The 16,485-nt window shown below is 36.1% G+C and overlaps 3 protein-coding genes across 3 annotated transcripts; all 3 read left to right on the forward strand.

The window, feature by feature from the left end:
- Positions 1-16: 16 nt before the first annotated feature.
- LOC129794490 (farnesyl pyrophosphate synthase-like) lies at positions 17-1,315 on the forward strand (the record flags this gene model as incomplete). Its single annotated transcript, XM_055835241.1, has 3 exons — positions 17-166; positions 265-405; positions 467-1,315. Coding segments are annotated over 3 exons (1,059 nt in total), but the record flags the coding sequence as incomplete, so codon positions are not given.
- Positions 1,316-1,440: 125 nt separating this feature from the next.
- Positions 1,441-3,426, forward strand: LOC129796014 (asparagine synthetase domain-containing protein CG17486). The gene is made up of 3 exons (XM_055837655.1): positions 1,441-1,574; positions 1,713-1,925; positions 1,999-3,426. The coding sequence occupies exons 1-3, from the start codon at positions 1,503-1,505 to the stop codon at positions 3,391-3,393; spliced, it is 1,680 nt and encodes a 559-aa protein (XP_055693630.1). The 5' UTR covers positions 1,441-1,502; the 3' UTR covers positions 3,394-3,426.
- A 336-nt stretch (positions 3,427-3,762) lies between these two features.
- LOC129796015 (transmembrane protein 19) lies at positions 3,763-5,332 on the forward strand. The gene is made up of 4 exons (XM_055837656.1): positions 3,763-3,952; positions 4,012-4,158; positions 4,242-4,516; positions 4,575-5,332. Exons 2-4 carry the CDS (start codon positions 4,026-4,028, stop codon positions 5,175-5,177), a joined length of 1,011 nt encoding a protein of 336 aa, XP_055693631.1. The 5' UTR covers positions 3,763-3,952; positions 4,012-4,025; the 3' UTR covers positions 5,178-5,332.
- Positions 5,333-16,485: the final 11,153 nt, after the last annotated feature.

Raw genomic sequence — 16,485 nt, forward strand, 5'->3', positions numbered from 1 at the left:
AAGGATAAATTATTAATGTCGCATTATCCAGGTAATTTTCTTTTTCTTCATAAAAAAAAATCTTTTTTGTTTCAAGAAAAAAATCCATTTTATAGGTTTTGAAAAAAGTATTAGTGATATAGTTGATACGTGTGATCCATCAAGGGCAGGAAAACACATTGAAGAAGTAAGAATAATTTTCTTTTCATTTTTTTATTGGTTGTTCTTTTCATTTTTTCATTTGATTTTCTTTTACGTAATCACGGGCCAATTAACATTTTGCAGGTGTTAGATTATACAACATGTGGCGGTAAGAAAACTCGTGGAAAACTTCTCGTGGCTGCTTTTGAGGAAATTGCCCCAAAGGATAAATTAACGGAGGAAAATTTGAAATTAGTCGCCTACTTGGCGTGGTGCGTTGAAGCGGTAAAAACTTAATAACATTAGATAATCTTTTTTTATTCTAAAATCTCTCATTTTAAATTAGTTTCATGGACTTATCCTTATTATGGACGATATTATGGATGGAAGTTTGACAAGAAGAGGGCAAACATGTTGGTATAGGCGTCCTAATATCCAAATGTCCGCCATTAATGACGCCGTAATGCTTGATGCCGCCATTTATGAGTTTCTTCACGAAAAGTTCCACCATTTGCCAACATACGGAGATATTATTCATTCATATCACAGAAATGCTCTTATGCTGTATATGGGACAATATCTGGACGTATTAGCAGTGCAACAGGATGTCTTGACATTCACAATGGAGCAATGTAGGAGGATCGCCTTTTACAAAACAGCTCACTACACCATCTATTCACCCATTAAATTAGCATACAATGTGGCAGGATACAAAAATGTTCAACCACTCCTTGATGCGAAGGATCTAATCTATGAAATTGGAATTTTCTTTCAAGCTCAAGATGACTTCCTCGATTGCTACGGGGAACCAAATGTTATTGGAAAAGTTGGAACTGATATTCAAGATGGAAAATGCACGTGGCTCGTTGCAACGTGCCTCAGTCGTGCCAATGAATCCCAAAAGAATATTCTGAAGAAGTTTTATGGAAAAAATAATGAAGAATCTGTTGCGCAGATAAAGAAACTCTACGAAGAAGTTGGTATATATGAAGCCTATAAAAAATATGAGGAGGAAGCCTATGAGGATATTAAATGGAAAATTCAGGAGGCAGAGGGGATTCCGAAGAATGTGTGTCAAGGCATAATGGATAAATTGTATAAGAGGAACATTTAATTTTTTTTTATTAAATTTTAAGCTTTATTTTCTGAAGGGGTAAAAATGTTAAATGAATTTAATTGTTTTTCATGGTTTCAATTTATGTAAATGTTGTAAGTGAGTGAGGTCAAAGAAGACGTTAAAAAATAAATTTCACGTTTAAATTTGCCGCCCATTTTTTGTGCTAACCGCTCGGCAAAGTTCGGGTGAAAATTTCGGATGTCATTTCAACATGTGCTTTTTGTTTTTGTTATTCTCAAAGAAATAATAGAAAATAGATTGGAAAATGTGCGGTATATTCTGCAGTTTTCCTCGAATAATTTGTCCAGGAATTCCTGTGAATGATTTTCGAAATAGTGTAAGTAAAATACAAATTAATGGGCCTTATTCAGTGACCAAGAAACCCTTGAAATTCGCTTGAAATATTGAGATTTCAGTACATTACCGCAGAGTTAGGATTAGTTTGCAATCTACAAATTATAATTTTATGTATTAGTTCAATCGTCGAGGTCCCGACAAAGGGGGCTCTTGCATTTTTCACGGAATTATCTTTGAGGCGTCTGTTCTGTGGCATCAGGGGCCTCAACTTTCAAGTCAGCCCTTTGAGGATAATCGTGGGATTCTTGTATTCAACGGAGATCTCTTTATGGATGAAATTCAAAATTCCAGCGATTCTTCCTGGTTCTTTAAATCTCTCTCAAAATGTTCTGTAAGCTAAAAGAATCTTTGGATTATCTATCTGTATATTCTTACTAAAAGACTAAAAAATATTTTACTTTTAGACATCAAAAGACATTTTGGAAGTTCTAAGAAAAATTCGTGGACCCTTCTGCTTTATTTACTACGCCAAATCCACAAAAACATTATTTTTCTGCCGTGATTATCTTGGGAGGAATTCTCTCCTTTTGGGAATGAATAGTGAACGAATTATCCTCACAAGTACAGGTAGGAGATCATCAGAGTATTCTCTGGTAGAACTTCCACCTCTTGGTTTATATGCAATTCACACAGGAAATGAGAAAATATCCTTTCAAATAACATTCTGGGAAGAAAAAATGATCCAGTCGGAATACTTCCAAAAAGAAGAAAATTGTCTTAGAACATTTCTAGAATCTTTTGCGATAGATTACAAAAGAAATCCCAATGAGTATATCAATCCAGATTGTCTGCAACAATGTTCATGGGAATTTAATTATTCCTTCAAGGATATTTTTGCAAAAGTTCCCACAGAGATGCATCATGAAAGTCTTCTACGGGAAGCTTTACCCTCCGTCCAGGATGTAGTTGAAATATTAATTGAATTGCTTGAGAAATCTGTGAGAGATAGAGTAACCACTACTCTTAAGGAATGCAAAAATTGCTTGAAAAGCTCCGAAAAAGTGTCCTGCAGTCATGCACGGATAGGGATTCTTTTCTCCGGAGGAGTAGATTGCACGATTCTCACAATTTTGGCCGATAAATTCATTCCAAATCACGCAACAATTGATCTCTTGAATGTAGCTTTTGAGAAAAAATCCTCCGCATGTGGAGAAGTGGACTGGAATGTTCCAGACAGGGTATCAGCCAGGAAGGCATTGGAAGAAGTGAAAAGGATCTGCCCAAATCGTTCGTGGAATTTAATTGAAGTGAATGTGAAGGAGGAAGAAAAAATTGAGAATTTGACCAAGGAAATCTCCCATCTGATTCATCCGCGAAATACCATCCTGGATGAATCTTTGGGCGTAGCTCTGTGGTTTGCTGCTAGTGGGAGCACTTCCTGTCGCGTAATTCTCATTGGATCCGGAGCTGATGAGCTCTTTGGCGGCTATACGCGTCATCAAGTAGCTTTCAAACGTGGCGGAGAAGAGGAATTAAGGCGGGTACTTGAGGAAGATTTGCTTCGATTACCCAGTAGGAATCTAGCGAGAGATGATCGTGTCATCTGTGATCATGGAGTTACCCAGCGGGCTCCCTTTGTTGAAGAGCAAATCGTTCAGTTTGTGTCACAGCTGCAGCCTCTTCAGAGATGTTTTCCACCCTTGGGGCCAGGAGTTGGGGATAAAACACTCCTGCGATTGTGTGCCTACCAACTGGGACTGAGGGAAACTGCTTGGAGAACCAAGAAGGCTCTTCAGTTTGGCTCGAGAGTCGCCAACAGCAAGCAAGATGCTAACGATGTTTCGATTTTTCTTTCCTGACCAATTTTTGGAATAAAAAAAATTTTATTATAATTTTTAGTTTTATTTTCTTTCATATTTTTTTTTGTACATTCTGCCTTTCTTTTTCTTTTATTTTTGTCTTTATTTTGACGTAATCAATAATTTTGTAAAAATTAATTAGAAATCAATGCACTTTAGAGGAGATTTTTTCGGGGTCATTTCCCGCGTCTTATCGGTTCTGTCAACAAAGTTCTTTAGCCTAATTTGATTCTTTCTATACTTTTCTTTCATTTCCAGCCCCAATTCTTATCAGAATATTCATTTTTTTTTTACTCAATTGAACATTAATTTTCTCTATTCTCTTTTGAATACATTCACGTTCCACAGTTTTCGCGCCACGCGTATGGAATGTGGAAGATGTTACTTTGCTTTCTCGGCTGTTTTTGTTTGTGGAATTTGAACTTTCTCCGAAGTTTCTCCAAATTTTTAGTGGTGTTTTTGCATAAACAGTGGAATTGTTTTACATCACAACATAATCCTAATGTTGCCTTAGTGCTACCCACAGTAAAACATAAAAGCGCGCCGTGGGAAGAAAATTGTAATTTTCCAGAGATTTCCTCATGAGAAAATTCTTTTTAACCTTTTTCTTTGTTGCAGGAAAAAGTCCTGAAATGGAAGAAAGAAAGCAATCCCGCTTCTACACGTACCTGCCAATCTTTCTGTGCAGCCTCGCAATCCCATTGTCCATGTTCATGTGGCTGGGTCATTTGGCATTCACAAAGTTCACGACTCATCCGGAAGATGGTAAGTATGGGGTCAAATGGGTCAAATAGTTGGGAAGAATAAGATTTTTTAATTGAGCATCTTTGCTCTGGTTCTATTTTTAGATAATTTGGAAATTCCTCCCACAAGGTGGCTCATGTCAATCCTCATCCCCACCTTGTTTGCCGTCTACGGCTACCGGCGAAAGGGTGTGAACCTATCCGGAGCAATTTTTGGCTTCATCCTTGCTGTTGTGCTCACCGTGGCTAATTATGCCTTCCTCTCGTGCCTCATGGTCTTCTTCATCACTGGATCACGAGCTACGAAATTCCGTTCAGCGCAGAAGGCGAAGATTGAGGAGGATTTTCGCGGTGGTGAAGGGAAGCGTAACTGGATTCAGGTAAATCAAAGAATTAATTCTCCTCTTCCGCTTAACCAGAAAAGTTTCCCTGCAATAGGTGCTCTGTAATGCTGGTATGGGCCTCCAGTTGTCCTTCCTCTATCTCATTGATTGTGGCCCCGGAGAGAGACCAATTGACTTCGGGCCACTTTACCGCTCTAGCTGGTTGGGTATTGCCCTCCTGAGCTCCTTTGCATGCAGCAACGGGGACACATGGGCCAGTGAATTGGGCAGTGTACTCAACAAAGCAGATCCCTTCCTCATAACCACGCGGAAACGCGTTCCACGCGGTACAAATGGCGGTGTTACCCCCATAGGGCTCCTCGTGAGCTTCCTCGGTGGTCTCGCCATTGGAATTGGCTACTACCTCACCATTATATACTCCGTCGATCGAGCTATCCTCCTCCGTAGTCCACCGCAGTGGCCTCTAATTATCTTCGGTGGTATTGCTGGGCTCTTTGGCTCCGTCATAGATTCCCTCATTGGGGCAACACTTCAGTTCTCAGGGCAGGATGAGAAGGGACACATTGTGGAGCATCCGGGGAAGAATGTGCGACACATCAGTGGAATTCGCATCTTGGATAATCACAGTGTGAATCTCATCTCAAGCATTGTCACCGGTCTCATCATGCCAACCTTTGCCATTCATTTCTGGCCCTAAACTTCCTCCGGGGGAATGCTGATGAGTCTTGCATAAATTTTTACAATTACATGTAGTGAAATCTTGAATTAAAAAAATGTACTTTATGTAAAAAAAAATCTCTTTATAAAAATGTGTATTTGTGTACGGAATTAAAGTATTTATATGGCATTTAATTGATATTTTTTTAATTATTAAGGGAGACCGGGGTTAAAAAAGTCACTTAAGGGTTTAGAAAAAGCTCAAAAGATGTCATATTTCCTAAACAGAAAATTTACTGCCCTATAACTCTTTCTCGGATCATTTTGTTCTATCTAGCTAGGAAATATGATATTTTAAGCTTTTTCCAAACCCTTAAGTGACTTTATTTGCCCCGCTCTCCCCTATAGTTTCTTCTTATTTTTTGTTTTTGATTTTAATCATTCTTAATTGAGGAAAACAATACTTATTATTGTAAAACTCATAAGACTTTGACTCACAAGAATTTAATGAATCTAAAACAAGGTGGTATAGTTCTTATAACCATGATAAACTTTGTGCTATAAAAAGAATTTTAGTAGTCATATCCCGTTTTTTTTTCTCCCGATTAAACTCTTTTTATACATTATTTTTAATGCGTAAAAATAGTTTCACCGAAAGATGAAGCTGGATACAACTTTTAGTTAGGTAAATTCAAGGCAAAAGACTGCTAGAAACTTGAAAATTGGCATAAATGATCCTTAGGGCATACGAGGTAAATTGGAGCGAAGCGACAATTTACCTCGCCCCGCTTCGCGGGGAATTTTTGCGCTTCACGCAAATTTTAGAGGGAGAAAGGAATTGTGATGAATTGAAATATATTTAATGGAAGATTTATTCGTTGGTAAAAACCGTCTGGTATCAGTAGTCTCTGTACCAAATTTCATCACGTTCGGACCAACGGTGTAGAAATGCATAGCTGAACAGACACCATATTTTAGAGAGACCTTTCCTTATTATATAGATGGGCCACACAAAAAATCTCCAACAAATATTTCAAAGGGAAAAAGTGAATTTCACACAACATTTATGGCGTCGAATTCAAAAAGTAGTCAAAAAAGCATGAATTTTATATGGGGGCTATGTGAAGGGGGGCTCTGGGGGGAAAATGAATGCCGTTGGTAAAAACCGCCTGGTATCAGGAGTCTCTGTACCAAATTTCATCACGATCGGACCAACGGTGTAGAAATGCATAGATGAACAGGAACGAAATTTTAAAGAGACCTTTCTTTATTAAATAGAAGAAGAAGATAAAGAAAGGAAAATGAGTGCGGTTTGGTTTCGTCGGCTAAAAAGCATATGGCGGCCAATTTTCAAAATGGCGTCTATTTGAGCTATAATGTAATCTTAAGTAATATCGTAGATGGCTGAAATTTTTGTATGTTATAGGCATCAAGACCTTTTCAACGATAGGTCATTTGACTTTCTATGTCTCCTAGAACTTGAGATATCGCCATTTTTAGGTTTTTTACAAACTCATATCTCCGGTTCGTCATTACCTACAAAGGTCACCCAAAAATGAAAATTAAAGATTCTGGTACATTAAAATCTGCATGGGGATTTTTCCTCTTTCATTTGCTTTTTACCCTATCAAAATCCATCCGGTAGATCCTGAGAAAAACCTACCTTTGTGTTTCGAGGAAAATCTCAAGATGGCGGAAATTGATTTTCTTACACTTCAAAGATAAGTCTAAGAAAAACCAAGTTAAAGTAAAACCCCAAGTCAAATATAAACATTTAATTTCACCAGCTCCCAAAAGAATTTTTAAGTCCCTTAAGGGACTTAAGGGACTTAAAAAAACACAAAAGTGACGTCATTCTTTACATTTTCTAGTAGATCTTTGTCGACTTTTCGCAGGTAATCTCAGAAGAAAATGAGAAATCTTGGTAATTTATAATTCTTTCTTGATTCTTCGCAATATTGACTGTATCCATGATTATTCGCTAAATGAAAAACTTTTCATACATCTGTGAATAAGCTCCTTTTCTACAAAATCAATCTCTTCTCGTTTATTTTATTTTTTTCATTTAACAAAAAGTTTCCTTTGCCAATCAATCCACAGAGAATGAGCTTTTCAATGCAAATCAGCAAGTAAATTGCATCCCTTTGATTGCTCTTTTGATAAATTTTAGCTTTGATTTTTTTTGTTTGGTACTCTTTCACCCTCATGATGAAGATTTTTTTGTTAGAGCTGTGTGGACATTTATGTGGATGGGAGATGGTTGGTGGTGATTATTTGATTCTTCATTCCTTTTGCACTAACAAGCTTGTGCGAACACACAGTGACTGTTGACGCCCCCATTCGTGGTACAATGAGGCGGAAATACCTTCTCTCTGTCTTCTCCTCCATCTGCCAGTTGATTCATTACGTGTCATTATATAGCTTCTTCACGTCTTTCTCGCCCGAAGAATCTCATTTCACGGGCACTTTTTCTTCTCAAGCCAAACCACCTCCGCACAACCACTCACTTGTCACCCCCTCCCATCCCTCCGTGAGCAATTGTGTCGTCTCTCATTCCTTCCCTCCACCACCATCGTCTGCAAAATGGCTATACTTGCTGAGCTTTATTGGCGCACTTTAAGTACCCGCGCGCGAGGTTTTTCCCTCCGAAAAATTGCACTAAATGCAATTCCAAGAAGCCACCATTTCCCATTGATTTGCTCTGATGAAAATTTCCACCTCAGAGCACCACTGTGGGAAAGAAGGGAGGGGCGGGGGTGACTTCCATTACGCGGGAATGAGTGGCGAATAATTAAATTTAATTGCCAATAATTTATATTGTTGGCGATTAGTTGCTCGTTAAGGGGAGTTTAATACTTTTACTTTGCACCCCAAATTCCATCCTGAAAGAGAGTGTAGCAAACCAAATTCGATTGTGGAGCTTTCGAAGGGGTGTGAGGGAAATGTATATAGGTACCATCTCATCCCCCAAAGTCGTTTCACCGAGGAGAAGTAAATGAGGAGCAAAAATGGCAATTTAGGACTTTTCTCGTGCAAGGAGTGGTTTTTTCTTCTTCTCCTCATGCTTCCTTACTCGCCTTTACCCCCATCATTTGTGTGAAAATCGCAGCTATATGCTAAATGAGATGAATAAGAAGTATTTCTCCATTTCGGTGATTGATTCTTGATTGCCACACGAAATGAATCTTTTCACTCTCTGTTGGCAAGAGTGAGTAAAATCCAATTAAGTGACAGAGTTAATTTCCCACCTAAATTGACCACTTGAGCTATCTTTCGGCAAGGGAAAATGAGCACGAATGCTTAGGGGTGTTTACTTGTAGGGGCATTTGTGCAAAGGGAGTAGAGAAAAGGTTCCAAATGACTCCCATTTATGCGTGTTGGGTGTAAATTCCAATTTGTTGAATTGAATGTTTGGCAAATTTAACCCATTTGTCGAGCAGGGGGTGCTTGTGTGTGTGAGTCTCTTCTCTCGGCATTTTCCCACAACCAGGAAAAGTGCTAATGACGTGGAAATTAATCACAACCACCCAATTTTAACCTTCCAACACTCCATTTCATCTGGTGGAGGTGATTTGTCGTTGAAAGTTCCACTCAAACCATTTTTATTGAGTATTTTGTTCCTTAAGAATATTTTGTAAAGTCACAGAATCCACATGAAAAGAACAAATTTTCCCTCTATTTTCATGTGAGAGAAAATCTCTCGCTGTTTTCTAAATCTTCTCAATCATTTTAGCACAATTTTGAATGGATAAACTTCATTCATATATATATATATGAGCTTTATGGCGACATTCAACTTTTACCGTTTTCTCTCTAATAAAAGCTCTTTCAATAATTCAAACTTGAAAAGTTATCTTAAGGGGCACTTTATGACAATTACACTTTTGAAATTCATAAATTTCTCAAATAGTTTTAATGGTCTCCTTTAACCCATATCTGGGATTTGTTTAGAGGGTTTGTCGGGTTTGTAGAGGTGCTATAAAGGAAGTATGTAGTAAAATGGGAAGAAAGCAAAACAAATAACTATCGCAACTATTTTCCATAAAAGTCACATTCCGTCTTCTTCCCCTTATTCTTCTTTTTGTTTTACTAACCTTACTTGAACTTTTGAAAGCTTCTACATTCTTCGCAAAAAAATTGTTATGGCACCCTAGACACATTTACCACAAAAAATGAATTAAATATGCTTAAAATATCCATATGAAACACATTTGAGAAACATTTGCCAAAAAACAAACGAAAGTTTACAGGAAAACTATTAGATTTCCTTTGAAGTCCTTTTTTTCTGAATTATACAAATTTATAGCACAAAATGTGTCTCGGATAAGAGTTCTAAAAGCTCTTCTTGACTTTTTAAAACTATCTTTTACAATTCTTTTTTACAGAATACCAGATGAAATCCAAAAACATTCACCTAAGAAGAGAAAATATTTTCTTTAGAGAATTGAGTTCTAAAATTAGAATTTCTCCTCCTTTTTCGCATTTCATTTTAATAGCATTAAAATCCATTGAATAAGGACTCAAAATTTGTCTCCCTGACATTTTCGTATCGCATAAAAATGTCTTTTTTAGAGGATTTCCATTCTCTTTATTTACATTTTGTGCAAAATGCAACCCACGTTGTATTTTTTTTAAGAAAGAGGATTAAAACCTTTTTCTTCAACCTCCTACTTCAAATTTTCTCCTGTTATGTACATTTTCATTTGCAAAAAAAAAACACCCTCTTGCAAAGAAATCGTTTGAAAAGGACCTTAAAAGCTCTGTGAAAAGTTTTGGAGCTTCTAAACAACCTGATTGACACTCAAACCCTTTTCTTTCTTCTAAATCCATCTTCGTGCATTGAAGCCAAAAAATTTCGTATTCCTCACACATCGCGGTATTTTCTACTCAGCCACAAGTAATTCTCATTACTTGTGGGGGGCTCTTCTTTTTTTCTTCTCCCTTGTGTGCGATAAAATCACCTCCTTTCACAACCCTTTCCACGTTTTTTTTTTTGGGGGGAACGAAGAAAAAAAATCCTTTCAGTTCATTTGAGAATCAGTATAAGACAAAGAATTTGTAAAAAAAAAAGGGGAAAAAGAAAGAAAGGAAGATGGTTGAGGTGCAAAAAGGGGATGGAGTCACGCACAGAGAAAAAAAAATCTCATGGGTAAGGGGATGTGATGATTAACGAGGAAAAAAAGCTTCGTTCAGAGTCGAGAAATCAAAAGAAAGTAGCAAACTTTTACCCTCAAGAGAAAAAAAATTGAGCGTAAGCTTTGGGGAGAATCATTAAAAAGTCCGTCCAAATTGCGTCCTATAAAAGGTTCCTTTCCACCATGGAATCTCAATAAGTTCATCAAAGGATCATTACGTGATGATAGGAAGTCGGAATAAGCTGGGATTTCTCATCTGCCACTTACTTCCGCATTCCCTTCGGCACAATTGACCAAATCAGGGGTGAATTGTGGCAAAGGGCAATTGTTCCCCAAAAATGAGCTTTCATGGAGGAATAAAAATTCAAAAAATTATCAACGAATATTTTCCTTTCAATGAGAATAAATTTGGATTTTTCTGCGCCTTGAACGCCTTGAATACAATCTCCTTACGGGGGAGACATTCCGCTATATATAGGGGGTTTGAGAGGAGAGAAATAAAAGTGGCACGACGGAAGATTAGTGGAGGAATCAATTGGTAGTGAATGTTGGTAATTTGTTGGCTTCCGACCAAAGTGACTCAAAGCTCTCGCACTCTGGGTGGAAGAAAAGGGGTTACACAACCTTGTGCTGAATGCCAATTTACCCATTTTCCCACCATCCCCCAGTTGCTTCCTCACAGCTATCCCATTTCCTTACTGCTGCTGCTGCTTGAAAATCACAAAGACATTGAACTACTTTTCGCAAGAGCGGAAGCGAATGAAGAGAAAAAAAAGCCAAGCGCCGTGCAGGAAAAGCCCTGACAGCCTTGGAGAGCTCATGTGAGTCTCCTTGGCAGGCATTAGGGGGTTGGGGACACTTGGAGCAGACTGTCAGCATTTGTCCAAACTAATCCCATTTCCATCCTTAATTTATGACTCCACACACAAGGGAAGCACCAACCCCTTTTTCTTCCGCCTCTTTTTTCTATCCTGTTTTTCCATTTTCCTTTTCATTTGCCTAAAACGGCAATAGAGGATCATAAGGATATTTTTTTCTTTGAAGCTCCATCAACAGAATTACAGCAATTTGCATGAATTTCAAATGTGCCTCCTTCCTGTGAGTTCATCCCCTTTGTACAATCATAATCAATTTGGATCTGTATTGACAATTTATCCTGCAGAATGCAGTTTTTTTGTTTCTATCATTGCTATACATTTCTTAATGCTAAAATAGGGAAAGATGGTGTTAAATGGGTTAAATTGAGGAAATTTTATTAAAAAAAATTTAATCAGATTTAATGCTTTGAGTTTTTAATTTTTTGCACAATTAATTCCATTGGAATTTGCATAATTCTTGGACCATCAATTAGAATTTTCTTTTATTCAGTAACAGGCTTAGCCAAAAATCTATTTTAAATTAAGAAGGCGGAATAATTGGACTAATTAGACTTTCTTTTTTGATTAAATTATTATTCAAATAAATTATTTGAATAAATTAAAATTATTCGAATTGACGTTGATTTTCTAACGTCCAGTGTATATATTTACTAAAGCATGATATTTCTTTAATGTTTAAATTTTATCTTCTGGTCCGATATACTATATATTTTTTTTGAATTTTGACTTTTTTTTTCTATTTAAATTTAGAACTTAAGTTTTACCATTTCGTGGCGTTTCTTCTCTAACTCTTGACGTTTATTTTGACGTTATACATTTCTTCTCTAACTTTTGACCTTTATTCTAATGCTAGACGTTTTTCTCTAACAGCTGACGTTGGTTCTAACGATAGACATTTCTGACATTTTTTCTTACGCCAAAAATTTATTTTTTTAAGTTAAAAATATCCTTATTTTTTAAAATTCTTTATGTATTGTTAGACTGAAAACGATTATTTTGACATGTAAAGAAAAGCTTAATTCTACTGAACTCTCTCTGGCTACGCCATTGTCCAGTAATATCCAATATACTTAATTTACAAGATAAATTTTCATTCAATTTATTAAAGAATAATTTTTATTGTCGGCTACCTTCCTTTCCAATATAATAAATAAATCCATAAAGCATCTCATTGTAAATTCGATTTAATGAAGCTTTATTATCACAAACAGCTCAGGGGAGCTTTTGTACTTATATACAAAATTTTAAACTTTTCGTATTTATTGCAATAATTTTCTGCGTATATCCATAAACACCACACAATTTTCCCTTCCAAGTCATTATCTTCTCATTGAACTTTCCACACTTTTTCACGTACATTTTCACGCGGGGTAGCTATAAATAAAATCTCACCCCCGGGGTGAAGGCGAAAGGGGGGTGGCAATGAGTGAAAAATAGCCCAATAATTTGCGTTTAGTAGAGGGAGAGATAGACAAAATAAAAAAAGAATAAGCCGCCCTCCTGTGAGTATTGAAATTTAAATCGTGGAGGATTCGCACGGATTCTGAGAAAATTTACCGACTTTCAACCTCCACACTGCCAATTGATTTTCTCTCCATTTCACCACATTCAAATTAACCCCTTTTTATTGTTTCACCCCCAACTTCCCCCGATGCTCGCGTGAAAGATTCTCTCACAGCTTTGGGCTTTTTGTGGAATGGGGCGAGGAGGTAGCAGCAGCGGGGGTGGTTAGATATATGTGGGAGGTAGCTCAGCTTCAGAGGGAGAGAGGAAGAGAAAATCCATTGGAGTTCCACCACGTAATTCTTGTTCTGCTCTTTTGCATAATATACTGCCTGTGGAAATATCCTGGCACAGTGGGCAATAAATTGAGGATGTGTCTGGCATAATTAACACGAATTGAACATTTCACCTCCACACAATCAAAATGGGTTTGCCTGTTGGGAGGATTTAGGGTGGGTGTCAATGTAGAACAATTCAGTGGACCATTCTATATCGTTTTACTTCTTTTTCCTCCTTTTTTCGTTCCTTTTATTTTGTACAAAAAGTCATTTAACGAAGGTTTTTTAAAGCTCTTTGAAAAAATAGGTATATAGCAGGAATTAATTTAGAAAAGCTTCTTCTCTTGGAATTTAACTTGGATTATGTTCTGAAAGCTTTTCTTATTCGATATTTTTATGTGATCTCATGTTTAAAATTGAGGTAGAATTGGCAGAATAGAATAAATAAATGTAGAATATGTATTCATTACATTTCGACAGATTTAACCCTTTGGCGTCCATCACCAATTTTTTTGAATATTGGAACATTAATACCTACATATTGTTTTCGACTATATTTATTCTTGTTTGTGCACTATAAAATCTTTCTCATGAAAATCGATTTTTAAACATTTTTAAGTTTTAAAAATGACTAAATTAGAAGAATTTAAAACATTTTTATGTTTCAAGTTTTCATCAGTATCATAAAGTCTAACATTAAATCTTCAACAATTTTCTGAAATTTTTAAAAATAATCATTGACCTGATTTTATGTAGTACAAGTCAAAGAAAACGCTATCACAAAGACAGGACCTCTTAAGTGCATTAACCCTTTCGCAAATCCATGAAACATAGATACATTGAAACATTAATTCTTTTCATCACGATATTTATTCTATGAATGCTCTCAGAGGACATTTCTTAATCAAAACATCTTCTTTGACTTCTTTTCTCTAAATATAGCGTATATTTAGCTTAGAAAACTCATTGAATTAATTTAAATTCGAGAAAATACAGTATTTCACGTTTGGGTTAACCCTTCGCCGCTGAAAAAGTCATAAACTTACCAAAGCTTGAAACATTATGTTTTCTTGAATTTTAAATTATTTTTATTATTATTTCTTCGTTGAAAATGCGTTAAATTCACCTGAGAGGAGCTAAAGAAGACGTTTTAACTGTGTAATGTCTTCTGAAATCCATAAAATAAATATTCTGTTTTATAAAAAAAAAAACGAATGTTTCAATATTTCCATGTTTCATGTTAGATGTGAAAGCATTTTGTTTTTCATATTAAATCCAATTAAATATTAATAATCTTTAATTACGCCCTGTTTTGTATTAAATTCTGATTAATAATTCATAAAATCCTTTCTTTTTGCATCAAATCCATTTCAATTATCTCTCCATATCATGGCATCATATAAAAGGATTTTAATTGCAATCTCCATTAAGGTTTTTTCCTCTCCCTTTCTGAGTTTTTTTATCTCGTTGAATTAGTAAATTTTCAAAAGAAACTGAAAGTCTTTGCAAAGAGAAGCTTTTAATCTTCTGCCCAAATCATTAGTGTGTTGCGCATCATATGATAAAAACTTACCCTCCTAACTCTTCAACATAGAGGGGGTTATATAGAAAGGATTTTAGAAGGAGCATGACTATGCCATCTAATATATTGGAAGTCAATGTTGTGTCTTGAAGACGCCAATTTCTTCTTCTTGGCTATGGTAACAATAGTAATCTTGTGTGATGAGGAGGTCCTTCCGCCTCCTTGCACCATTTATAACCACCATGGCCATCATCTCCCGCGCGTGTGTTATCAATTAATTACACCTCATCACGGTGACATTTAATTTTCATCTCTCAGAGTTTCTCCATAGAAAATTTTCACGTGAATTGTCATGGTTGTTTTTCACCGCAGAAAACTTTCACACCACCCTCCTGCTGCGCGCACATTTGATAATGATGCTGTAATTTGCTTTCCACTCCACGCTCTTCCACCACACGACACTCTCTCTCGCCTCACATGTGAACCCCCTCAACGGTGTGAGGATGTTTTCTCTGCCACACTGAGGTGGTATAGTTATTAGGGGGCTAAGGGGTGCCGCCTCAATGTGGGAATAGTTGAGAGAATAGGGCACACCCCCTTGTGGAGTTCATTTAGCGCCCTGTGGGCCATAAGTTTCTCCCCTATTTCCACTCCCAACGAAGGTAGGAATGGCAGTTAGTTTGTGGTTTTGATGACATTTTCAACATCCTCCCGTACCATCCCGCGACACCACCTTTCGACACACACAGACCTCGCTCTAGTAAAATGTGAAAATATGGAGAACCCCCCGTATCCTTCAGGACGTGCTTGTGTACAAAAAGGGAGGAAAATTCCCTAAAGAGAAGCTAAAAAAATCTTTTAAATAATTGAAAGTTTTTTTAAACGCTTTTTTTCTCAAAGTTGAAACTATAGAAAAATTCATATACATATTGAGAAATTATATGTAAAATTATTATTCACCCAAAAAATGCTTTAAAAGTTCCGATTCAGTATAAAATAATTTTTTCTGAGATTTTCATCTTGCAAATATTTAATTTCTCGCACTACTAGTACGTACACAGAGAAAGGGGTCTGAGTATCTCAATACAATAAAAATTCAGGCAGTTTAAATTTTTTTATAGAACACTGTAAAGAAAATATTAGAATTTTCACTTTAGGAAGTATTACTTCAATAAAAATGAATCTTTGGATCGTATTCTGCGCCCAAGAAATCCTACAAATCGTTGAAATTTCAGTAGAAATTACAGAAAAAAAAATATTTTTTTGTCGCAGAATAGGACCCATTGTTCGTTAAAAAATCCCTGAACGTTAGAAAAGAATTGTTAAACGAACGTTAAATGGTGGAAAAAAGTTCAAACTCTAAAAAAGTAATATAAAATATTAGTAAAGAAATGTCAAATGTAAGAAAAGAAGCGTCAGACATTGAAACGAATGTCAAACTTTATAAAAAGCATCAGGCGTTAAAACGAACATCAAATGTCAAAAAAGAAGGTCAAATGCTGAAGAATAAATGTCAAATGTAAGAAAAGTAGCGTCAGACGTTTAAAGAAACGTCAAAAATTAGAAAAGAAACATCATTGCTAGAATAGTATTGCCTTTGTGCTAGAAAAAAAATTCAAATGTAACAGTAGAAACAACAAATGTTAGGAAAATAACATTAATGTGAGAAAAGAATTCCTAAACGTAAGAAAAGAAACTTAGAGTATAAAAAATTCACAAATTGTCAAAAATTGCTAATCAACGATAAAAAATTAATATTTTCTTAAATTCGGTTCCATTTTAATGTGCATTATATACCTTTGATTTTACAAGTAATTATTTATATTAGAACACTTACCTGATTTGAGTTGTATAAAACAGGCACAAGGGGTCTGAAATTCTGACTCTGCATTAAAGCTATCCTGTCCTTGGAACATTTGTTAGAATATCCTTCCAATTCAGCTAGTTAGAAACCCCTCGCTTGATCTTCTTAGAAAGAGGAGAACTGAATGAGTTCTCTCAACCAAAATTTTCCACCAAATGCTATGTCATT

This window comes from Lutzomyia longipalpis, chromosome 4, assembly GCF_024334085.1.
Source record: "Lutzomyia longipalpis isolate SR_M1_2022 chromosome 4, ASM2433408v1".
Lineage (NCBI taxonomy): Eukaryota > Metazoa > Arthropoda > Insecta > Diptera > Psychodidae > Lutzomyia > Lutzomyia longipalpis.

Bases quoted from the DNA above. Each gene is read 5' to 3' on its own strand.
- LOC129796014 (XM_055837655.1), top strand. From the start codon at position 1,503: ATGTGCGGTATATTCTGCAGTTTTCCTCGAATAATTTGTCCAGGAATT. The intron at 1,575-1,712 runs GTAAGTAAAATA...TTTATGTATTAG, and splicing joins TGAATGATTTTCGAAATAGT to TTCAATCGTCGAGGTCCCGA. The intron at 1,926-1,998 runs GTAAGCTAAAAG...TTTTACTTTTAG, and splicing joins AATCTCTCTCAAAATGTTCT to ACATCAAAAGACATTTTGGA.
- LOC129796015 (XM_055837656.1), top strand. From the start codon at position 4,026: ATGGAAGAAAGAAAGCAATCCCGCTTCTACACGTACCTGCCAATCTTT. The intron at 4,159-4,241 runs GTAAGTATGGGG...TTCTATTTTTAG, and splicing joins CACGACTCATCCGGAAGATG to ATAATTTGGAAATTCCTCCC. The intron at 4,517-4,574 runs GTAAATCAAAGA...TCCCTGCAATAG, and splicing joins GGAAGCGTAACTGGATTCAG to GTGCTCTGTAATGCTGGTAT.